General features: G+C 48.9%; 1 protein-coding gene across 10 annotated transcripts in view; it reads left to right on the top strand.

Moving 5' to 3' along the window:
* The window catches only part of PPP6R3 (protein phosphatase 6 regulatory subunit 3), a 1665951-nt gene that overhangs the window by 703545 nt on the left and 937003 nt on the right, over positions 1–25403 (top strand). For all 10 annotated transcript variants that reach the window (XM_086957827.1, XM_086957831.1, XM_086957834.1 and 7 more), the window contains one exon: positions 21047–21111. In XM_086957827.1, coding sequence (XP_086813953.1) covers positions 21047–21111 — 65 coding nt within the window. The remainder of the gene's footprint in view (positions 1–21046; positions 21112–25403) is intronic.

Genomic DNA, 25403 nt, shown 5'->3' on the forward strand with positions numbered 1-25403 from the left:
AGGAGCAGCAGGAGTCTTCCCAGTGGCAGTTTTGGTTCCCAAAGCGAAGTCCAAAGTGCCCAGAGGGGTTGAAGATGAAGTGGTTTCGAATCTGAATCTTGTCGCACACGAATCTAAGGAACCACCCACCGGTAAGCCCTTAAGTACCCTAAGGTTAGGGTTGAGACGATTCAGGGGTCCCTCCCACAGGAGGTGCTGGACAGTGGGGAGGATACTCCCTTGTCCTTTGCCCAGTTTCACTACAGAGTGTGAGCCAGTGGCTCCCTTAACTGGTTCCAACTGGAGAATGCAAGGAGGGGGCACCAATGTGCCCTTAAAAGCACTCTAATGGTGCTGGCAAGTGCCCCACCCTGTCCCAATACACAAAGGCCTGTCTAGGAGGTAGTTACACCTCCTTGAGACAGAAAACCTATTGTCCTGCTTTCCCCTCCGTGAGCCTGGCTCGGAAGCAGGGGGACCAACTCGCCTCTCTGGTACGCAGCAACCATAGTTTGCTCTCCGGGTCTGGAAGGCTGGTACTGAAAGCCCTGTGGACCTCCCAGAGGGGCCCCACAGTGCATGGAATCATACCTCTGGTACAGTTTACGGTGTGGGATATGATTCTAACATGTTTGATACCAAACACGACCAGGTTTGTTACAGCCAGTTTAGAGATAGTTATTGCGTAATGAAGCATTTCCAGTCTGTTTCTTAATGGCTAATGCACTTCTAATCCGGGAGAATGGACTCCGAAGGTTGTTGCGGTGTCCTGCTCATACAGGGTCACCTTCACACTTAAAGCAGAGCACCCTGCCTTGGATTGGAAGGCCTGCCTTAGGGGTGACATAGGTGTTCGAGGCATGTGGGCTGCTGAATTCATATCTGTGCATAGATCGCCGCCTAGTGTTGGGTCTGGATGATTACACATTGTTGTCCTGGAAGAGTCTTCGAAGTATCACAAGATCGGTGGCTCCTCCCCTGGACTACAGTGCGCATGGGCATTGACTCCATCCTCAGATTGTTTTTTTCCGCCATTGGTTTTGGATGTCTATTTGTTAACTCAAGTTCGGAATCGATAAACTTTCCCTTTGGCCAAAAGGCCTTTAATTATCGTCGGTATTGTCTTTGCGATCGGTGCCCAGTACTTCTTCCAGCTCGTTCCCCGAGCCGGACATCGAGAGCCGCGTGGCTTTTCGGCACTGAAGGCCCGGTCGACGCCAGAGGCCTTATCGACGATCCATCATGGAACGGAGCCCGTTCAAGAGGTGTCCCGTTTGCAACTCCAAGTATCCTCACATCGATGTCCACCCGGTGTGCAACAAGTGCCTGTCTCCGGATCACGATGAAGCCAGCTGTATGGCTTGCTCTCGGTTCCGCTCCAAGAAGACGATTCGCCTTCGACGCGCAGCGCGAAAGGAGGCCCAGCAGACGGCACCTGACCTGGTGAACATCTTCGATGCCGAGGAGGATGAGGGAGTCGAGCAAGAAGTTCGAGAGAACCTGTCTGATCCTGCATCGGAGATCGACTCCAGTTACGACGCGGATGTGGAAATGGTTGATAATGAAGAAGTCGTCGACTAGGTAGGAGACGGCGATGAGGCCTTTGGGGCCGTGGAAGATAGCTCGAGCGAGGAGCTAGGCCCAGCCGTTGGTACTGGGCCTACACCCAAAACACTCAAAGGCTCAGGTCGAGGGATCGCCACATGGCCTTACCCAAAATCGTACACGTGGTTCAACAGCCTCGCCCCAAGGCCCGGCTACGGACATTTCTAACGAGCCATCGGTTGACCGATCAAAATTGAAACCGAAAGCATTGGTGTCTACGCAACCGAAAGGACTGGACGCTAAATCGAAACCAAAAGTGCGTATCGCTTTGGTCGGTTCGAAGGCCTATGAACCATCGGCACCGACGAAGCAAAAGAGTGTTAGCGACCCGGTGAGGTCGCTGAAGGGTGTTGAGACGAAGACCGGGGCACCGAAGAAACTGGTCAAGGACGTCGACCCGAAAAAGTCGGCGCCGAAGGCCATCGACACAGACAGGGGACTCGGAACTCAAAAATTTCTCGATCCTAAGCGTCGACCCGACAAGGCTAAAAGCAGTACAGACCTAGAGTCCACACCCAGCGGTGGCTCAAAGGAACCCGTCGAGTCAATACAGCCATCCGCCTCCTTCTCCAAGCAGGTGTCGGACTCGCTAAAACGCATTAAAGAGAAGGCAGCGGCAGTCGGACCGGAGGCTACTCCACCCCCGAAGCCGGTCAGTAAACCTCCAAAAAGTTGGCACCCATCCAGTTCACTCTGCTGCCGAAAGTGGTACCTAAGGCCTCCGCCCCTAAGACGGCCGTCGAAACGACCATAAGGTGACCACGGGGCTGAAGCCTACAACTGCGGAGGTGACCACTAAGCATCGACAGCCTCCGCCTGAAGATCAGTCAAGGCAATTCATCGACGCCAAGACGGGTAGACTTTCTATTTTTAAGCGAAAGATCGCCCCAGAACAGCCTATGGAGTCATATAAGATTCCATTAAAGAAAAAGAGAGACTTTGCTACATCACATCTTCTCTTTGAACCTATACTACCACATGGACAAGACACTGCCCCTGTCTCACCCACATACTCAGATGTGGAGGCAGGGGATGGTGACAATGAGGAGTACAGTTATCCTGTTGATGCTGATCCTGAGGATCACACTGAACCCTGGGCAGACGCTGCCGACCCAGGAGATTCACAATCTGCCCCAGAGAGTCATGTCTATGCTGTTAAAACCTCACCTACTGAAGACACTGCTGCGTTTAATGCACTTATTGAAAGGGCAGCAAAAAATCATGATGTCCAGCTCCATGCTGACCCTATTGACGAGGATTTCTTGTTTGACACCTTCTCAACCTCAGAGAGAACTGTCAAAACTCTACCAATGCTAAAAGGGGTCCTAAAACATACCGGGGACATTTTTAACGAGACCACAAGGGCAAGGTGATAAACCCCAGAATTGAGAAGAAATACGAACCGGCACCTGGGGACCCTACATATATCAAGGGACAGTTGCCATTGGACTCTCTAGTTGTTTCCAATGCCCGGAAGAGGGCGAACTCGCAAACAACGGGTGATGCTCCTCCCCCTGACAAAGAATATAAAGTGCTAGAAGCATCAGGGAAAAGGGTGGCAGCTCAAGCGGCCAATATCTGGCGCATCTCCAACACACAGGCACTCTTAGCCAGATATGACCGGGCTCATTATGATGCACTTTAAACCCTGTTACAACACTTGCCAGATGAGTATAAGGAGGCAGCAGAGATGCTAATACAAGAAGGGAAACTGATATCAAACGCATCTATCAAGTGTGCGCTGGACGCAGCAGACACCGCGGCCAGGGCAATTAATACAACTGTGATGTTACGGCGACATGCCTGGCTGAGAATCTCTGGTTTCAAACCCGAGATACAAACCACCATACTGAATCGGCCTGTTAACCCTGATCACTTATTTGGCCCAGAGGTGGACACCACCTTGGAAAAAATCAAAAAGGACACAGACTGCAAAGTCTATGGGGGCTCTACAGTCGCAGCAGTTCAGGGGTGGTTCCTTTCGTCGCTCCAACAATAGAGGAACTTCCAGAGGCCAGCTGTCCCAGGAGACACAATACAGTAAAGGAGGCACGCAGACCACCTACACCAAACAGAGTAGGGGTGGCTATCGTAGAAACAGCACCAAGGGCAGAAGTCGTGGAAACAGCTCCCGATCCTCCGCCACTAACAAACAGTGACGTCTTGTCACTGCCCCCCGACCATACCACAGCAGTCGGGGGGAGACTACAACAGTTCCTGCCGGTCTGGAAATCCATCACTACAGACAGGTGGGTTAGGCAGCTTATCCAGTACGGGTATTGTCTGGAGTTAACATCCACTCCACCCAACATACCCCCAAGACACCGTCCTATGTCCACTGAGCATTTGCAGTTATTGCAGCAGGAGGTAGTAGTCATGCTGCAAAAAGGAGCCATAGAGCTCGTGCCTGTGGAAGAAAAATGTACACGGCTGTACTCGCTGTACTTCTTGATCCCAAAAAAGGACGGGTCCCTCAGACCCACACTGGACCTCAGGCCCCTAAACCAGTACATTCTATCAGAACACTTTCACATGCTCACATTACAGCAGGTTCTACGGTTACTCAGTCAGGGAGATCTCCTCGCAACATTAGATCTGAAGGATGCATATTTCCATATACTGCTACACCCGTCACACAGAAAATACCTCCGGTTCACCATTCAGGATCAGCATTATCAGTTCTAGGTCCTCCCTTTCGGAGTGACGACGGCGCCCAGGGTGTTTACCAAGTGCCTGGCGACAGTGGCTGCACACCTACGAAGACCGAACGTTCACATCTACCCTTATCTGGACAACTGGCTTATCCAGGCGAAGTCGGCCCAGCAGTGTGCTGCCCACATGTCCCACACCATTCACCTTCTTCACGATCTGGGGTTCTCGCTGAATTATCCAAAGTCCCACCTTCAGCCCGCCCACGTATGGCAGTATCTGGGCGCAACAATAAATACTCTGGCAGCCAAAGCACAGCCAAATTCAGTGAGGATCAACAGCATGCAATTGCTGATACAACAATTCAAATCACGACGCTCGCTTCCAGACGAGTGTTCATGCAGTTGATAGGCATGATGGCCTCCTGCATCTTCATAGTCCTGCACGCGAGACTACACATGCGTCCGCTTCAGGAGTGCTTATCACGTCAGTGGAATCAGGCTCGCGGAAAGTTGAAAGACCTAGTGTTGGTGACCGGTCGCGCATACAACTCTCTGCATTGGTGGAATCCACAAAATCTTTGCAAGGGCCGACCGTTCCAGGAGCCTGTGCCACAGATTATTCTGACAACGGACGCATCTCTCCAGGGATGGGGAGCTCATGTACTCCACTACACAGTGCAGGGACTATGGACAGCATAGCAGAGGAAGATGCACATCAACCTTCTAGAACTCAAGGCTATCTTAATGGCAATGAAAGTATTCAAAGTACATCTGTGCAACAAGGTTGTGTTGATCCGGACGGACAACATGACGGCCATGTACTACATACAGAAGCAGGGAGGTACACACTCTCCACAGTTGTCTCATCTGGCTCAGAGCATGTGGAAGTAGGCCATTCAGAGGAACATCTTCCTCATGGCAGAACACCTCCCAGGCAAGGACAATCAGATGGCGGACCTGCTCAGCAGGTACAGCCACCAAATGCGCGAGTAGGAAATGCATCCACCAGTGTTAGACTTGGCACCTTGGCGTGAGTTTCCCTTCCACTTTTTGCTATTGTGCCTCAGATGTTTTGCTGGTGTCCGCTACTCGGGGCACTGCGCCACGGCCAACCCGTGCCGCAGTGCAAGTGCTCCCTACTGAAAAGTGTACATGTGATTGATGTCCATGATTGGTTCATTGGATTTACTGTTAGTCCCTAGTAAAGTGCACCAGGAGTGCCAGGGCTTGTAAATGCCAATACTGCTAGTGGGCCTGCAGCGCTGGTTGCGCCATTCACAGAAGCAGCCTTAAAATGTGTCTAAGGTCTGCCATTGCAGAACCTGTGTGCAGTCTGGTACTGTCATGCTGGCTGGGCAAGTGCACCCACTTGCCAGCCTCTAAACCTTCCCTTAACTTCATATTAGTCACCCCTATGGTAGGCCCTAGGGCAGGGTGCATAGAAGTGTAAGGTAGGACATGCCCTGATGTGTGTGGCATGTCCTAATAGTGAATTACAGCCAAATTCGTTTTTCACTATTGTAAGGCTACCTGCTCCCTTTAGGCCAGAATGGGCTGCTGGAATTATTACACTCTATAATCCTAGCAGGCTCAGGGAACATGGTAGAAATTAATGTTTAGTATGCCTGAACTCAGAATAATAAAATACTTCTTTTAGTAAAGTTTATTTTAATATCCTGGGTTTGCAAATGCTACTTTTAGAAAGCTAGCATTTGCTTGTCTAACCATTTCAGCCCGCCTCTGCTTTTGTGTGTATCTGACTGTCTGAGTTGTGTGAGTGACAGGGCTGGGAATTGACAGGTGGTGAATAGCAGGATGACACCTTAGTGGGAGGTGGGAGTTTCCCTGAATGATGCATCAGGCTGTGCTCTGCCTCCACAATGCTGGCTCCGCCCTCCTGGGGAGCGACTGATGACTCAGCCTGCACCTGGCCCAGGAAGGACCGAAGCTTGTCAACAAAGTGCTCAGGCTGCCCCTGTCTTCACAATGCTGGCTCCGCCCCCCTGGGGAGCGGCTGATGTGCCTGCCCTCACACTGAATGCAGAAGTACCCACCACAAGTGCTCAGGGACTGAGAACAGTTATGCAAAGGCCCCCCTGGCCTGTAAGAACAAAAGAAACTGGGTATAAAAATAGGAGCCCTGCTCCTTGTAAATTAGATCCTGTTTGCGCTACAGAAGAAACTCTGCCCGAAGAGAAGGACCTGGAAGGACAAGGAGGAGTGCTGTCTCTGGCCTGTGTCTGGTGCCTTGCTGCAGAAGGAGAGAGAAAGAAGAGACTACCAGAGACTTTTGCTTTTTGAACTTTGTGCCAAACTTCTAAAAAGATCTCCAAGGGCTTGCTGTGGAACTTGCCCCCTGACCAGCGCCCCAGGAACAGTGGGCGCTACCCTCCCTGACCAAGGCATCAGCTGTGTGTGCTGCTTATCGCTGCAGCGCTGATTGAGGAGGACGAGAGCAGCTAGTCCCCCTGCACACCGTGACCGTGGGTTAGCAGATCGCCATAGCAACGTGAGGCCCAGCCCGCCGCTGGCCCGAGCACAGTGACTGCGTCTGCACCTGGCCCCACGAGAGCAAAGTAACGGAGGACCCGTCCGGTCCAAGCATTGAAGTCTATTGGGCTCAAGCGCCGTAGATTCCCCCGCAAAGACGGACTGCCGCCCTTTGTCCTCTCCCTCTAACAGCGTCCGGCCCGTCTGCCCTGCTGAAAGGGCATCACCGCATCCGGCACTTTGGCTGGGTACGTCCCGCACTTGGGGACCGTACTGCCACTGCGGCACACTCAGCCGCCGCCTTCAGGACTGAAGCGAACACCAAGAAGGGGGCCTGTGACCCCATCGAGCACCGCCGCCCGCCAGGGAAGCAACGCGACGTGGGACCGCTCCCCTTGCAGCCGTCCGCTTCAGGATCCCCAAAGAATCCCAAGGTACTGTGCTTTTGCCCCCCCCCCCTCGCGGTGCGAGCGTCCTGCAATCTTAGCTCGCACCGCGCTGTGTGAACTTGGGCACCCCGGGAGACCCGCAGCTGCTGTCTGCCCTGCAGCGCAAGCCGCCCCTGAGACAGAGGCTCGCCCTGCTTCTGGCCCCTGAGGCCCCTCCTAACGCTTCCTGTGGCCCGCGGCCCCCTCCACTCGAGTCGCGCCCCGAAGGGTGACTCATTGCCAGAGCGGACCTGGTCGTGCCTTTTCGCTGCTCACGCGGGAAGCGTGAGCTCTGGCAGGCCGGGCCCGATTTTCTCCGAGGAAGTGAGCGGAGACGGGGGAAAGCGCCTTGAAGCGCTAGAAAGCACTGAACCTTGCTAAGAACCGGGCAGGAGGCCCAAAACCTTGCATTCTTTAAGACACTGTGACTTTTTGCTAAGAATCACTGGAACCGTTTTTAAGTAACCAAGACTGTATTTACAAGCCTGCTTCTGAAAAGTATATAAAGCGAATATATTTTTACAAATACAGTTTGGTGTCATTGTGTGGTGGGTTGGTTGTGGTGGTACGGTATTGCAAATGTTTAACCCCATGTGCCCCAGAGATTAGCCTAGACTGCTTACGCCACACTACCTAGAGGGGAAGCAGAGGTTGTCTTGAAGGTAACCCTTAGCCCTGACGTGGAAGAGAGGGTCCCTGCTTGTCGCCAGTGCTGCACTGCGCCACCCAGAGACTCCCCTTTCCAACAACCAGTACTCCACCTGTACTTCCAGCAGTGGGGTCATCCAGAGATAGACCTGTTCGGCACAAAGGAAAACGCCAAATGCCAAAGCTTTGCCGCCAGGTTCCCACACCCACAGTTGCAGGGAAATGCGATATGGATGAACTGGTCAGGCATATTTTCGTATGCTTTTCCCCCAGCACCTCTAATACCGCTGGTGGCACGCAAGCTGAAGCAACACTCGATGACTCTCATCCTGGTTGCTCCAACGTGGGCACCCCAACCATGGTACACCACGTTTCTAGAACTCTCCGTGGTACCGTATCAAAGGCTGCACCTCACACCCAGGCTTTTGACGCAGAGCCATGGCGACATTCAGCATCCAGATCCACAACAGCTCAACCTGGCGATCTGGCTCCAGAGGTCTTAGAATTTGGCTACCTCAACTTGCCTCCTGACTGTACGGATATCATAAGGGAGACAAGGAAGCCCACCACTAGAGCATGTTATGCGGCAAAATGGAAGCGGTTTGTCATTTATTGTGCCGAACACATCAACCTGCTAGACGCATCTACTCACAATATCATTTGTTATCTGTTACATCAATACATATGCAATCTGGCCTACGCTTCCATTCGTATACATTTGTCCGCAATAGCTGCTTATCTTCAGAACAGGCAGCATCTCTCGCTTTTCAGAGTGCCTGCCATCAAAGCCTTTCAGGAGGGACTCAAACAAGTTATTCCTCCCAGACACCCACCAGCGCCTGTATGGAACCTAAACGTGGTCCTTACCAGGCTGATGGGTCCACCTTTTGAGCCTCTCCACTCATGCGAAATTCAATTCTTGACGTGGAAAGTGGCTTTCCTAATAGCAATCACATCGCTACGACGAGTTGGTGAACTTCAGGCACTAACTATCCAGGAGCCATTCATACAGATTCACTCCAACAGGGTGGTACTCCGCACTAACCCTAAGTTTCTGCCTAAAGTGGTTTCACAGTTCCATATCAATCAAACTATAGAACTGTCAGTGTTCTTCCAGAATCCTGAGTCATTGGCAGAGAGAATGCTCCACACACTAGACGTCAAAAGAGCTCTAATGTACTACATAGATAGGACAAAGGATTTTAGGAAAACAAAACAACTGTTTGTTGCCTTTTCGCCGCAACACAAAGGCAACCCCATTTCCAAAGCAGGTATAGCCAGGTGGATCGTAAAGTGCATTCAGATCTGCTATCAAAAGGCCAAGCGCACATTAACAGTTCCCCCGAGAGCCCACTCCACGCGAAAGTTGGGGGCCTCCATGGCTTTCCTTGGTAATATTCCTTTAGAAGAGGTATGTAGAGCAGCCACATGGTCTACCACACACACATTTACAAAACACTACTGCGTAGATGTGCATTCCAAACAGCAGGCCGCTGTAGGGCAGGCTGTTCTAAAAACACGTTTTCAAACTGCTGCAGCTGGCACAGGCGGCCGCCGCTAATGGAGGGACTGCTATGTATTCTATGCACAGATATGAATTCAGCAGCCCACATGCCTCTGACCGAATATGCTACTTACCAGTATGCATCTGTTCTTGGCATGTAGGGCTGATGACATTCATATCGCCCGCCCTCCTCCCCGGCGCCTGTAGCAGCTGCAGCACTCACAATTACTCTTAGCATGGTCATCACTTACAGTGTTATACTCCATCTTTGCCACAATGGCGAAAAACAATCTGAGGATGGAGTCGATGCCAATGCACACTGTTGTCCAGGGGAGGAGCCACCTATCTCGTGATACTTTGAAGACTCTTCCAGGACAACAATGTGCAATCATCCAGACCCAACACTAGGCGGCGATCTATGCACAGATATGAATGTCAGCAGCCCTACATCCAAGAACAGATGCATACTGGTAAGTAGCATATTCATTTAAGTGCAGTGACCTCAGATGTAAGGACATTTCTATCTGTCATAAGTGGTGCTAGCGCCAGCTTACACAGGCTGCAATGGCAGGCATGTAGTCACAATCTGAGTTGTTTCCCTTGAGTGACATAATACATGCCATTGGTGTACCATGCCCTGGGTACCTTAGTACCATATACTAGGGACCTGTAAGGGTAAACCAGTACCCAATCTTGTGGGGCACATACGTAATCACCATCTCCAGTTTAGGGAAGAAGCACAGAGACTGGGATTCTGATTAGCAGGATCCCAGCCAGGCTGGTCAGAAAATCATAATTACACCAGCAAAATGTGGGGGTGACCATGAAAGCAGATACTACTTTCCTACAATGATCAACTCTTCATTAGCTATTTGGGTCCCAAGAAAGGTCGAGCTGTTAAAAAGTGGACCATCTCCCAATGGGTTGTTCTTTGCATCAAAATATGCTATTCTGTGTAGGACCTTCCTGTTTGGGTTGCGTGCACTTTCCACCAGAGCAATGGCAGCAACCAAAGCATAAGTTGGAGGTTTTTACACTTCTGGAAGACGGGGAGCTAGATGCCCTTGCGCTCACTGAAACATGGCTGGAGGATTGCTCGGCGCCGGATCTAGTGGCGGCCCTTCCAGATAATTATCTAGCACTTCACTTCAACAGGGAGGGAGCCAAGAGAGGAGGGGGAGTAGCCCTTCTCTATCAGGCGCGTTTCCGCGCCGAAAAGTTTCTCTCCGAAACCTTAGGGGGAGCTGAGGTTATGGGGGTTAAGCTCAGGCGGGGAGCGGTATGTGTGGTGTTTTTGGTGGTATATCGGCCACCTTGGGCGTCGCCAGACTTCCCGGCTCTCTTCACGAGACTGGTCCAGGACTTACGCACGAGATATGATAAATTGGTTGTGGTCGGGGACTTTAACTACCACTGGGAAAAATACCCTAAAGAGGGACAAGCACTACAGATCGAGGAGGCTATCTCCTCCTTAGGTCTTACCCAACAGGTGAAGGGACCGACACATGAGAAAGGTCATGTGCTTGACTTAGTCTGGACTACCATGCCAGCCCAGGGTGCTACGGAAATCCTGCCTTGTGCATGGTATGACCACTTTTTAATAAAGGGCAGACTCCTACTGAAGGGTCACTTGTCCAAGCCTGGGGATGGCTGGAAAATGGCCCGGAAGTGGAGAAACCTCGACGGGGAGAAATTGGTCCATCTTTTGGAGCACTCCCCTTCAGCAAAGGAGCAGGATGCCAACATTGATGCCCTTTGTGGTCACCTTCAGCATAAACTGAGGAGCGCCATTGATGTGGTGGCACCCCTCCGCAGGGTGAAGAAGGTGGCGAGAGGAGCTGGGGCCCCTTGGTATAATGATTCCTTAAGGGAGATGAAACGTGGGGTGAGGAAGAAAGAACGGGCATGGCGCAAAAAGTATGACGCCATTGCCAAGAAAGAATACACCTCATCCGTAGCCAATTATAAACTAGCCATACAAGCTAGGAAGGCTGTGTTTTTCGAGGAAAGAATAACTGCAGCAAGTAATCCGCACAAGGAAATCTTTCGGGTCCTGGCGGAGCTCAGGATAAACAAAGAGCAAAGTACTGAGTTCACCCAGGAGGACTGCCAGAGGTTCCAGGATTTCTTCGTAAAGAAGATCTCCGATATTTTGGGCGAAATTGCCGCAACCACACCCCTCGAATGTCCATGTCCACCGGACCTTACTGCCCCACTAGATATCCCACCATTAGTTGAGTTTTCTCCAATCTCTAAACAAGAGCTATCCAAAATCATGGACCGAGTCAAATCGGGTTCCTTGGTGGATCCTTGCCCTCCTGATGTATTCAAGTTGGCAGCACCAGGAATAGAGGAAGAGGTTATGCATTTATTGAATACCTCCCTTCATACAGGACAGGTCCCTCTAGCTTTTAAAGAGGCCCGCCTGATTCCTTTATTGAAGAAACCTGGATCGGACACAAAGTGTCTGAAAAACTTCCGGCCCATCTCCCAGTTGCCTTTCCTGGCTAAGGTGATCGAGCAGCATGTGTTCGCATTACTCTCGGGTCCTCTAGAGAGTAACAACCTGCTGGAGACCAATCAGGCAGGGTTCCGTGCTAATCATAGCACAGAACTAGTTATGCTATCTATCCTAGATGAACTGAGAACTCGGGCCGATGTAAGAACTCCAAGCGCCCTGATACTACTGGATCTCTCCGCGGCTTTCGATACCGTGTGTCATAAACAGCTTCTGTGGCGGTTGAGAGCCTTTGGTATCAGGGGTACAGCACATGCATGGCTTACATCATTCTTGCAGGGCAGGACGCAAAGAGTACAGCTGGGAGATTTACTTTCCACCTCTGCTCCGATCACCTGCGGGGTTCCACAGGGATCTGCCTTGTCACCCCTACTTTTTAATATTTACCTGCAGCCATTAATCGCCCTCCTGAATAGGATGGACTGCCTAGTGTACAACTACGCCGATGATACCCAGATAATCATTCGGCTGGATGATGGCCCAGGAGCGTCCACCAGGTTGCAGGACATACTCAAAGCCACGGTCAATTGGATGTCCGAGAACTCCTTAAAAGTCAATCCGGATAAGACGGAAGTGTTGCCCATCTCCATCTCGGGCAACCTTTGGAGTGAGAGATTTGGCCTATGGAGCTGGGTGTGCCACCGAAACCGGCGTCCGCAGTCAAAAGTCTAGGCCTATATGTGGATGACAAACTATCCATGAAAAAACAAGTCATCACGGTAGTGGGTACTTGTATAGGCTTGTTACGACAACTAAGGAAGATTTCTGCCTTACTTTCATTCTCTACCTTGAGGCACGTGGTCTCAGCCACAATTTTGGCTAGGCTGGACTACGGGAACTCCCTATACATAGGTCTACCACAGCGGCTGCTGGATAAACTACAGGGAGTTATGAATGATGCAGCCAGGCTGATCTATAAAAAACCCAGGACTGCCCATTCTTCCCCCCTGATGCAGGAGCTACATTGGCTCCCGATTCGTCAGAGGGTTGTCTTTAAAGGACTGAGCATCGTACATAAGGCGCTGTATGGTAAAGCACCAAGATATTTGAAATCCCGTCTATTCCCCTATATTCCTGGCAGGACTTTGCGCTCGTCGGACGCTACCCTACTGTCCCAATCCCGTTTTAAACTGACCACGGTGGGGGGTCGTGCTTTTTCCAACACACTCCCAGCCTTGTGGAACAAATTGGTGCCTGAACTTAGGAAGGAAAGCAATTTATTATCCTTCAGGAGAAAACTAAAAACTGTACTTTTTAAGCAAGCATGGAGCATACCCTAGGCGCACAAGGGGGATCAAGTGAATGCTATACCTCACTATGTAAATCTGGACAAATAGCGCTTAGAGACCCCGGTGGTTATAACGCGCTATATAAGTTAAATAAATAAATAAATAAATAAATATGTGGTGTTCCAGTCCTTGACATCTATCAGGCAGCAACATAGGCATCCTTGCACACGATACCAGGCACTACTGCCTGGACAGCCAAGTGATAGGTACTTTACCCTTTTGGTCAGTATGTTCTGGTATGATCTTTGTTTGCAGACCCTCCTCGGGGGGGGGGGGTGGTATTGCTGGGGTACCTTTTCTAAGGTAAGGACGCTACAACTGTCTTTCAGATGAACAAGTTACTTACCTTCTATAACAAAGTATCTGGTAGAGACAGGTTAGTTGTAGATTCTTTACTGCCACAACCATCCTCCCGCTCTGCAAACTGATTTCTAGGGATAGAGACTTCCCTAAAGAGTTTAAACACATCAGTGGTCAGTGTTTTTCATAGCTCTTTGCTTCTGGCGTGGAAAGAACCGATATCCGCGTGCATGGACTGCACCTATGTAGGTCCCGTAAAAGTCATCTTGGTGCCCACGATGCAGACGGCGGACGCAGAGCCAACCGATGCTACCTAACTATGCGTATGGGTACTGCTAAAGAAATAATCTCTGAATCCAGACTGATGCATGGTGGATAATCTGAGGTAGGAAATCTACAACTAATATGTCTCTACCAGATACATTGTTACAGACGATAACTTGTTCTTCTAGCACAATCATCAAATGCGCACTAGATGCTAGCTGACACTGCCACTAGGGGTATTATTCCAATCCTCCTTCTCCTCTGTCATGTCTGGCTCCATGTCTCTTGTTTAAAGCAATACGCTCAACATCTCCTCAACCCACTCTTCGATGGGTAACCTCTTACAGGCCCCAGGTTGAGGAGATGCTGTAGAAAATTATCAAAGATATGGAAACTGCAAAAGCCATGGGCGTCTTACAGACTTCTTCCTTATGATGGTCCCTTTGCTGCTTCACTTATTGCGGAGGCTACACAACCACTTCACCTGAAGCCTCTGTATACTTTCAGCACCAGCGTTCACAACCTACTTCCACCAGGGGCTACTTCATAGGTGCCTATCATGGGAATAGTACTAACAGAGGCTAAGGTAACTCCCCCAGGTGAGCCACCCCAGTCAAAACATGACTTGCCACTTCTTCCACCAATCACACAACACTTGTCATGAGATGGCTGCAGATGTTCTTCCCCGCCTGGCCACACATCACCTCAGACCAGTCTGTGTTTGACATCATCCACCACCGTTACTGCCTGGAGGTCACCTTCACAACGCCAAGTACGCCCAAAATACCGCCCTACTGCCGTACCCTTGCCCCGGAAGATCAACACCTGGTTCAGAAAATGGTTCAAACGCTCCTTCTCAAGGGGCCTCCTGGAGCCTGTCTCACAACACCTACAAGGCTCAGGGTTGTATTCCCTATACTTCCTCATTCCCAAGAAAAAACTGTCTCTCAGGCCCATTCTGGACCTCAGACCTCTAAATGAGTACATCCCAAAACCTTTTCACATGGCCACCCTTCACGTAGTCTTACCTTTGGTGCAGCATGGGGACTTAATTGTGACACGCAAACTCAAAATCCTACTTCCACATTCCGATTCATCTAGCACATCGGCTCTACCTCTTGTTTTTTTGTGTGGTCACCATTACTGTAAGAAAGTGGCTCTATATACTGGTTCAAAGTAAGGTACAGGGTGTATAGAGTCCCCAATCTCAAGAGGTATAACAGGTTAAAGTCAGATATGGCCTTACTCTCTAAAGTGGTAGCTTAGTCGAGCAGTAAGGCAGTATCAGAGGACAGTGTAAAGCATTTGTTGTACACACTCAGCAAAAGGTTTCACACACTCAAAAGCTGAACTCTAGGCTAATTGTTTTCATACCAAACGATATAGTGTTCTTTTAAAACCAAGAAGTATCAAAATATACTTTTCTCAATATGAGTGACTTCAGGTAGTTACTTTGCAGAGAGGCAATAGTCTTTGAAAGTACAATAGCTACAGTGGTTGCAATAGGCAACACAATTCTAAACACAATTTAACATTGAGCTCAATGGGTTTTTCCACATAAATGCAGTTGATTACTTTATGGACTACTTTTCTAACCACAGTACTGGATCTTGCATGCAGTCCCGGGACCTAAGCTGTAAATAGTTAAGTAAAAGCGTTTTGGTTACAGTTGTAATTTTTAAAGAATATAAATGTATTTTCAAAGTTGACACTTGAAAACTTTTCAGTGAAAAACTGTCAATGTTATCATATAGAAAGAAATTCAATTCACAGGTAAAGTAGGTTCTCGTTACTTTTGTAATCCAGTACTGGACTCCTAGGTTCAGTACTGGGACCTCTACCTAAGACATGTAAATAATTACGTTTTAGTATTTGGTACGATTTTTAACCCCTTGCGTGCAACGGCTGACGGGAGCACTACCTCGCTAGTGCTGCCGTCGGCCAACGGCCGACGCAGCCCGCCCAATGGCCGACGCAGCACCCCCCACCTAATAGAACGCCCGCACCGCGGCAGATAAACCGCTGCGGTTAAGGCGTTAAAGAATATTTGCAGTTTGCAAAAATCCACAGAAGAAATTTCACAGAAATACTGTCAATGGTTTCCTATGGAAGAAAATTCAAGTTACTGGTAAGTACAGTTAGGATTACTTTTGCGGTATAGTACTGGGCTAAAAGGCAAAGTACTTGCTTCTCTCCTGATCACAGGTGAGTATTTCTGAATTCGTTATGCGGCTGATTTTAGATGAATGTCTTAACGCTTCAATACTCCACACTTAGAAGAAATTTCAGTGAAAACCAGTCAGTGTTAGCCTATGGAAGGAAAGTGAGTTATCGGCTTTTAGGTAAGAACTAGGCTGGTGGAGTTAAGGTTCCGGGCTTAGATTCAGGGACCTCCCAGGGTTGGAAAGGTACAGTAGTTACATCCTCAGCAGCACAGGGGCAGCCGGGTGCAGAGAGAATAGGCCCAATGCAATCCAACGGAGGGTAGGGGGCCTTTGGTTGGTGGCTGCAAGCAATCAGGCCACGCAACTGTGGGAGCTGAGCTCCTGGTCACTTACTCGGGGCAAGTGGGGAAGTAGAGTAGGGTAGTTGTTGCACTCCCAGCGGCATTCGGGTGGCTGGTTAATTTTGAGCCGTTGTGTGCTCAATGTTATCCAATGGGAAAGTTAAAAAGTGAACAAAGGCTGCAGGCTCGGGGATGGAAATGCTTCAGGTGCGACCACCACTTCGAGAGGTAAGTTGGGCTCTTGGAAAAGAGGTAGGTACCCGAAACGAGGGCACAGGGGGCCACAGGGCGCCGGGTGTAGGGGTGTCTTTTGGCGTTGGGAAATCTTACCCTCGGCTGGTCGCGGTTGGAGGGGTCCCTGGTTCTGAGGCTGCAGGCGTCTTCCGATTCGTTGATGAGGGTCTTCGGGCACTGGACTTCGGGTCCCAGTCGCCTGGGGGACGTCCTCATGGTCTTGGGTCACTCGGGCACAGGCCGGGCTTGGCAGGTGCAGAGTGGGCTGGATTCGCGGTTCCTGGCTGGCACCAGTGGTATTGCTGTTGGAGCAGAACCACTGCTCATGGGAGTCCCCAGTCTTTAGGAAGGTTCAAGGCAGGCAGGTCCTCCGGGGTTGTCGAGGTTGCTGTCCGCAGGAGACTCTGGAGTTTCACAGGAGCAGGTTCAAGGATCAACAGGCTTGTAGGGTTCTGGGGCCAAGTCAGTGGGCGTTGTCCTTTTGTTAGCAGCTGCGCTGCAAGTCTTCTTGTTTCCTGGTCTTCTTGTTGCATTCGGGATCTGAGGAAGGAAGGTTCAGGGTGCCCCTAAATACTAAATTTAGGGGCGTTACAGGTAGGGCAAGGGCAGGGACCAATGGGTCGCTGTCCTGGGGTGGGTACACCCCCTAGCCTGCTCCTCTCTAGTGGGAGGGGGCAGGAGCCTAGCTGTGATTGGGCAGGGCTCTCCAGCTTCAAGATGGCCGGAGCCCTGGTCGTGCTTCACCTCGCCTCTCCCACCTGAGGGGTGGAGTTGGCGCAGGCCGGCACACCCCCCTTCCTGACGTACGGTTTCCCGCCAGTCTTCCTGCCAGAGTGGGGGTCAGAACTGGTGGGGGCCAGTTGCTGATTACAGCAAATGGTCTGGAGAAGCTCACAAAGGCGGAATGCTTTTGAAGCTTTCCCTGCCCATCCTGGGGGAGGACGCTTGGCACCTCGTCCCATGATGTGCATTGTTGCAAGCCCTGGAGAGCGAGGGCTCTCCACCCAGCAACATTTCTAATGTGTGGCAGCCTAGGCTGCCTCTGACAAGACGTGGATTGTAGGTTAGGTTTCAGGGGCCATCTCTAAGACGCCCTCTGTAGTGCATTTTACATTACATCCCACACTGTGCTGAGAAGTTTGATATCAAACTTGTCAGTCTTCAGCGTAGCCATTATGGTGCTGTGGAGTTAGTAATGACAAACTCCCAGCACCATATACTCTTAATGGCATCACTGCACTTACAGTAGCCAGGAATGGCCCTGGGTTCTGTAGGGGCACAGGTTGATGTACCCATGCCCACACCACTGGCATAGGGCACCCAGCTAGAGGGGTGGCTGATGCATGTCAGGGCAGTGGGTTTGTGGGCATGGTGCACAGGGATGTGTGCATGTTGACTGGTCAGTTCTGTACTTAGACACTCAGCTTGCCAAGGCAGTGTGTGAGTGCGGGGGGTACAGGGCCCCTAAGTGTGGCACAATAAGTGCTGCAGCTCTTAGGGGTCTCCTCTGGTCACCAGGCCTTGGGTACCTAGAGTACCATTTACTAGGGGCTGACAGGTGGCCAGAGATGCCAATTGGGTTTTAGTTTCAATACACTTTTAGGGAAGGAACACAGGCCCTGGGCACCTAGTTGGCAGGAGCCCAGGGCACACTCAGTCAAAGCACATCAGCAATCCAGCAAAAAGTAGGGGCATACCAATGCAAGAAAGATGGCACTTTCTCACAATTACCAGTTCAAAGCCTTGTCTATCAGGAATACCACTGCACTGAGTCTTCACAAAATGCTTTTCAGTAGTAGTAGTACAGCGCCTGCGAAGACAGGGCATCCATCTATTTCCATACCTGAGTGAGTGAATGATAGAGCGCAACCTGACGATAGTGTCAAATACAGACTCAAGCCTCCTTAGACCTATTATACAAAGTGGGATTCACTGTCAATAGTGTAAAATCTAATTTCCATCCCCTTCAAGTTTATATGTATCTGGGAGCGATCATCAATGCAGAGGTTGGCAAGTTTGGCAAGCCATAGCCCAATCCAGCAAGACCAGTCTTTCTAAGCCTTTTTGCCTCTTTCAGCAAAATCAACAGGTCACCGATGGGACAGTCCTGCTACTGCTTTTATGACAATGCTGTTGAATAAAGCTTTTGAAATTGAAATTGCTAGTGATGATTTACTCCTGCATCGCCATAGTACTGCACGCAAGATTACATGTGCCCGCTGCATGAATGCTTAACACATCAGTGGTCTCAAAAGGAGTGTCACTGGGAAGATCTAGTGTGGATCAACCCCCGCACCCATCACTCTCTGCAATGGTGGAACACCAACCACCTTCTACTGGATGGCCTTTTCACTAACCAGTGCCTCCGATCAGTGTCTCAACTGACATATCCCTCAGTGGGTGAGGGTGCACTTTCAAAATGTCAATTCTTAGTGCTTTCCTTGTCACAGAGAACTGCACATCAATTATCTGGAACTGCAAGCTGTCCATCTAGCCCTCAAGGCTTTCCTTCCCCACATAGTGGGCAAGATAGTTCTTGTTCAGACAGACATGTTGGACATGTACTACATTCAAAAGCGGGGCCCCACCTCTCCCCTCTGCTTTTTCAGCTAGCTTAGTCCATCTGGCAGTGGGCTCTTCTCCACAGGATCCACCTGTTGGTGGAATACGTCCCTGAGTGGGCAACCTTCTCAGTAGAATGCAGCAACAAGTCCATCAGTGGGAAAGCCAACCTTCAGTCCTTCTTTGCTGCTTCCAGCAATGTGGGTTCTCCTGATGTGGACCTCCTCACCACAGCAGAAAATTCAAAATGCCCAAACTTCCCTTCCAAATCACCACACCTGCAGTTCATGGGAATGTATTATGAATGAACAGTCTGGAATATTTACATACGGTTTTCCACATCTCCCCCCTCATTCCATACCTAATTTGGAAGCTTGAGGCAGACCTCCCACACCCTCATTCTAGTGACTCCCACCGGGACAGACAACCATGGTTCACCACTGTCCTCACAAGAGGCTTCCCAAGAGGCCGGACCTCCTCACGCAGAACCATGTTGAAATCAGACACCTCAACCAAGTCTCTCAACATTGCAATTTGGCACTTGAAGTCTTGGAGTTTAGCTGTCTCAATCTACCCCCTGAATGCATGAACTTTCTTGAAGAAGCACGCAAGCCAAGATCTTCAGCGAAAAACATGAAGCTACTGCACTACATGCCATATACAGATGATTACAGGTTAAGTAACATTTTCCTTCTGGAGGAAACTCTTACCTACTTGCAGATGCCTCTCTGCCCCCCCTGTTCTATGGAGTGGACTCTTTTTAACATCTACAAAGGTCCTAAGTTGTTGTTTGTTGCTCTAGTACCAGCATTTGCTCATGCCTCACCTGCAAGAGCGCGTAAGGGGAGACGAATGACATTAGCACATAGGGGTAGAACTTAAATGTAGCTCTACTCCAACACTTCTAGTATGGTACGATTCCCACTTGGAGCTGTCTGTCATTACCTAACTCTGCACTGGATCAGAGTACTGCTGAAGTTTCTGGTATCAATTCTGGTACCTGGGGTGTTATTCAGAGGCGAGGAATTAGCAGTTAGAAAGAGTGTTACTGGAAGTAAGTAAATTGTTCATCAAGTCTCCAGAAACTGGCACTGATATTTCTCTTCGGAATGCTACTGGTCTCCTTTAGACTTTCCTCTCTGCTGAGAACTGCTGCAGAGCAGTCATGCAGTCTCATGCAGTGACCATGAGTCATCCATTGATCCAGTAGTAGTTAGTAGTCCCTAACCTGCCTTAGACCTAGCAACACGCCTCTCTTATCTATTAGATCACCAGCTGTCAACACCCTGGGCCCTCCCTGACCCGAACAAGGCTCTGGGCTCCGCACTAACATCCGATACCACCATCAACTTTTATATTCATACAGGAGGACCTGCATAGTCTTTTATCCACGGGCCTACACTTACTTATCACCAGTTTACAGAGACCTCAAAGTAATTACTTTAAGATATGATCTAAACACATGTAGAATAAATTGTGTTTGAGCTTATTGATACTTTAATTTTTTGCACGTAATCTGTTAATGTTTGTGTCCTTATTGTTTAGAACATCTCCAAAGTTTTGGTAAGCTGTCCTTAGTGTAATGGATTTTGTTAGAAATGAGTCCTATATTCTGTATTCAGGTTGACTTTAGAGTCCAAGATATACTAAGAGTTCGAAAACATACCCTGACATTCTAAACATTTTTCAGACAATGTCTGTTCTCTATTTTTATAATCGAGGCTGCTCCTAATCTGCCTTTTCAGTCATTGTAAACCTAGCCAACTGGTAAAGTTTATTTATATGTGTGTGTGTGTATATATATATATATATATATATATATATATATATATATATATATATATATATATATATATATATATATATATATATATATATATATTCTTAGCCATTTTTGTTTTATTTGAATGCTGGTGTTACTAGACGGCTGTGGATGTTATGACCTTCATAAAATATTGTACAAAATGTTTAAGATTTTTAGGAGGGGGAGGGGGGCACTTTAAAATGAAACATTGCTAAATGTGCTGCTGCAGTTATCAAATACATGGTGGTATTTTTTCTCCCCTAGGTTTTTTTAAAATGCCATTTAGTGGAAAGAATACTTGATGCCTGGGATATGAATGAGAAGAAGCAGTAAGTATTTATCTGCTTGGTTGAAAATTGATGAAAATAACCAATCCTTTTTAGGTCTCGTTGCAGTCAAACCAGAAAGCTGAGGATTTGTAGAAGTGCACGTGCTCGTGAACGCGCTTCTATCCCCCTGCCTTGCTCTTCAAAGGCTCCCCTTACCATTTGCTCCTGCTTCCCTGCCCACTGCTTCACACTTCACAGCCGCCAGGCCGTGACTCGCATTTGTTTCTCTGTGCCCTCACCTCTCCAGCCCCTCCCTGCTCGCCGTGCTCCTTGTTATTTCTGCTTCACATTTCCTTTCTATCCTTCCTCGTTTTCTTCCCTGTATTGCTCATCACTTTCCTGACTTCTTTTGTTATTTTCTCCCATTTGTCCACCTCTATTGTCTTTATTCTTCCATCGTTTTTATGTTCCTTCCTTTCTTCCTTCCATTCTCATCCCCTCGTAACGTCCGTTATCCAGTATTATGGGTGTCTTTCATAGATTCACATGCCTGAATCATTCCCCGTCGTCGAGATGGGAGTCCCCGGTACATAGAAAAGTAATATCCTATAAACATACATAGAGAAAAGTAGGCCTAAGGGCCCTGCCTTAGTAGCCTATCTGTGTCCTTTTGTAAAAAGGACCAAACTTCTGAAGGTAGCCAATCAGCTACCACCTCCCTCTAGAACCTTCCTGCCAGGAGCCTCAGTCTCTCAGATTTTCTACCGCACGTTGTGCTAGGGAGTCTCCACCTGAGTTCTCCTCAGGTTTCTTGGATTTATCTCTTTTCTTCATAATTCTTGGATAATTTCTTCTACAAACGACTATGGCTGATCAGCATAAGAAAGGTCTGTTCAGAGCCTGTACTTCATGTGGTAAGAAGAGACTGCACGTCGAAGACCAGCATGAGACTTGCCTCTACTGTCTTTACCCTGACCATTCTTCTAAAGACTGTAGGATCTGTAGATCATTCTCTGCTAAGACTCTTAAAGACAGAGAAGGGAGACTGCTCATCTGGCTAAACAGACTTAAAACCAGAGAGGATGATGTCCTGTCCTCTGAGGGCAGTGAAATGGCTTCAGTTTCGTCAAAACTGTCATTGAAGAGGCCAAGGGAGGCTTCCCCAGGCCCTTCAAATGTTCCTTCAAAAAAGACTGCCACAAAGTCTTCGGAGGTAAAATCTGCCAAGTCTGTGAAAGATGTTCCTACATTCAGAAAGCCAATGCAGTCGTCGACGTTTTCTTCAAAAAAGACCACATATGTCTCTACATCAACGACGACCGTGTCGACGACAATGGCGTCGTCAGCCTCTTCATCAACGACGACGACCACTCAATCGTCTATGACGGGTAAGCCACTATCATCGATTGTCATTATAAAACAGCAATCGACGATGATCAAGTCTCCGCCGACGACATCGTCGACTATCTCGATCTCGTCGATGACGAGACAAAAACCGTTGACGCCATCGGGCGCCCCATCGACGAAGACATCGACGACGGCAAAAACGTCGACGTCAAGAGCACAGTTGACTAGCACACCATCGACGACGAAAGTAACTCCTATGATCTGCCTCCCAGCAACTATAGTCCCCGATCTACAATTCTTGATTGCAGACTACAAACAAAGATTCCCTGAATCCCCAGCGGCCCCTTCTACGGAAAAGTCTCCAGCTTCATCCAGACCGCAACAAGCTCCAAAGCTAAAACCATCATCTTTGGATATTCCGCAAGAGACGGAGACTTTTCATCACATCCAATCATCTGACGAGGAGAGTAATGAACCTGAAGAAGGGGAGGTTCGAGACGACCTGTCTCAAAACAGAGACGATGAGGACTATGTCGCTCATTCTCCAGCCACACCTGAGCCAAATACTTCCGACTCTCCTCCAGTGGATATTGGCGGATTCCATAATTTGATAGAGAGAGCAGCCACTAGATTCCACATGACCATGGAATCACATCAAACGGACTGTTTCTTATACAATTTTAAAGATCCTATCAAAAAGACGGCTAGATCAATTCCCATAATCGAGCACATTTGGGAACAGGGTCAGCAACTAATGCAAAAACCTGCATCGGTCTCAATAGTGGTACCTCGACTAGATAAAAAATATAAGGCACCATCAACAGCAGCTACCTGCCTTAATGCACATCCCAAACCGGATTCGGTAGTCACCCAAGCCGCACAAAAGAATTCCAGAAATCCGTCCTCTCCTCTGTCAGCACCACCAGACAAGGAGGGCAGGAAATTGGATGGCTTTGGCAAACGTTTCTCTACAACGTCAGCGATGACTATCAAAGTAGCCAATGCCATTGCGCTACTAGGCAGATATAACCGACAATTGTGGGAAGACATTGTCCCGTACTTAAAGGATATACCTGAAGATTTAAAGGATGAGGTTCATTCACTTCTCAAGGAAGGACAAATGTCAGCAGAGGAAATAATCGATGCTGCTGTGGATGTCGCTATGACAGGCTTTAGACAGCTAGCAGGTGCAGCAGTTTTACGCAGACAAGGGTGGCTCAAAGCGACATCCTTCCGCCAGGAAGTCCAAAACAAAGTCTTGGACATGCCCTATGACGGACAACACCTATTTGGCGACAAAATAGATGAGGCCTTGCAGACAATCAAAAAAGACACAGACACTGCAAAAGCTCTCGGCACATTACAATTCAGAAACCAGTCCTTTCGAGGACACAGGGGAAGAGGTCAACCCTCTTACAGGGGATCATATCAAGGAAAATCCTCTTATTCCTACAGCCAAAATCGTTCACAATACCTGCAGAGGCAACAGCAACAAGGTCGTCAGACCTCCTACGGGAGATCGAACTTCAGGGGGAAAACTCAGAAGAAACCAGCAGGCGGACGACAATGACCATTTATAGCAGCCAGTCCCTCCACAATCTCTCCATTCAAAATTGGGGGAAAATTGACACACTTCCTCCACAATTGGAGATCCAGAACATCGGATCGATGGGTACTACAATTAATCCAACATGGACACTCATTGGAATTCAAATCCATCCCACCAATTACTCCTCCTCGCAATATGCAAAACAAACACCTACGATTACTCCTTCAAGAAATATCTTCAATGTTAAAAAAGGGAGCAATAGAGCGAGTCCCATCAGCTCACATAGGGAAAGGATTTTATTCCCGCTTCTTTCTAATACAGCAAAAGAGGAAGAAATGGAGGCCCATTCTAGATCTCAGGGCACTCAATACGTTCTTGAAGACCCAATCGTTTCGAATGGTGACCATCCAGGAAATCCTGGGATCCCTAGAGGAAGGAGACTATATGACGTCTTTAGACCTGCAAGACTCTTATTACCACATCCCAATACACAGGCGCCACAAAAAATTCCTAAGATTCGCAGTAGCAGGTCAACACTACCAATTTTGTGTCCTTCCATTCGGCCTCAAATCAGCGCCTCGCATCTTCACAAAGTGCCTCGCTCCTGTTGCTGCTTTCCTACGTCAGCAGGGACACCAGGTCTTCCCCTACCTGGACGACTGGCTGGTGAAAGCACCATCTATGACAGACGCACAGATGTCTTCCAACGCCTGTCTCACTATTTTCCAAAGCCTAGGTCTGACACTCAACTACGAGAAATCAACCCTAAAGCCCACCAAAAAATTAACATTCCTGGGGGCAATTTTAAATACAACATCTTCCAAAGCATTCCCATCTCGGGAACGGAAACAAACTGATCACTCTAGCTACCGCAGTGTCTTCAAGGACCACCATCAAAGTCCGTACCTTCAAGTCCCTACTTGGGATGATGTCTTCATGCATACTACTCATCCCTCACTGTCGGCTCAGAATGCGCCCCCTCCAGGAGGCCTTGACCAAACAGTGGACTCAAAGTACTGATTCTTTCGAGGATCACGTAGTCATTACTCCACAAATAACAACGGCCTTACTTTGGTGGACAACAGAAAAGAACCTGACGAAAGGTCTGACGTTCTTGATGCCTGCGACTCCGCATGTCCTCACCACAGATGCTTCTCTAGAAGGATGGGGCGCAGTCCTGCAAGAATTGCAAATCAGCAGCAAGTGGACGGAACAAGAAACAAAACTACATATCAACCTCCTAGAACTCAGAGCAGCTCTCCACTCTCTACAAGCATTCCTCCCTCGCATCAAGGATTCAGCAGTGCTTGTGAGAACGGACAACACGACAACAATGCACTACTTAAACAAGCAGGGAGGAACACATTCGCTGACACTATCTCGCGAATCGCAGAAAATTTGGAACTGGCTAGTACACAACAACATAAAACTAACAGCGGAGTATGTCCCAGGCAAA

This window comes from Lissotriton vulgaris, chromosome 2_1 (assembly GCF_964263255.1).
Source record: "Lissotriton vulgaris chromosome 2_1, aLisVul1.2, whole genome shotgun sequence".
Taxonomy (NCBI): domain Eukaryota; kingdom Metazoa; phylum Chordata; class Amphibia; order Caudata; family Salamandridae; genus Lissotriton; species Lissotriton vulgaris.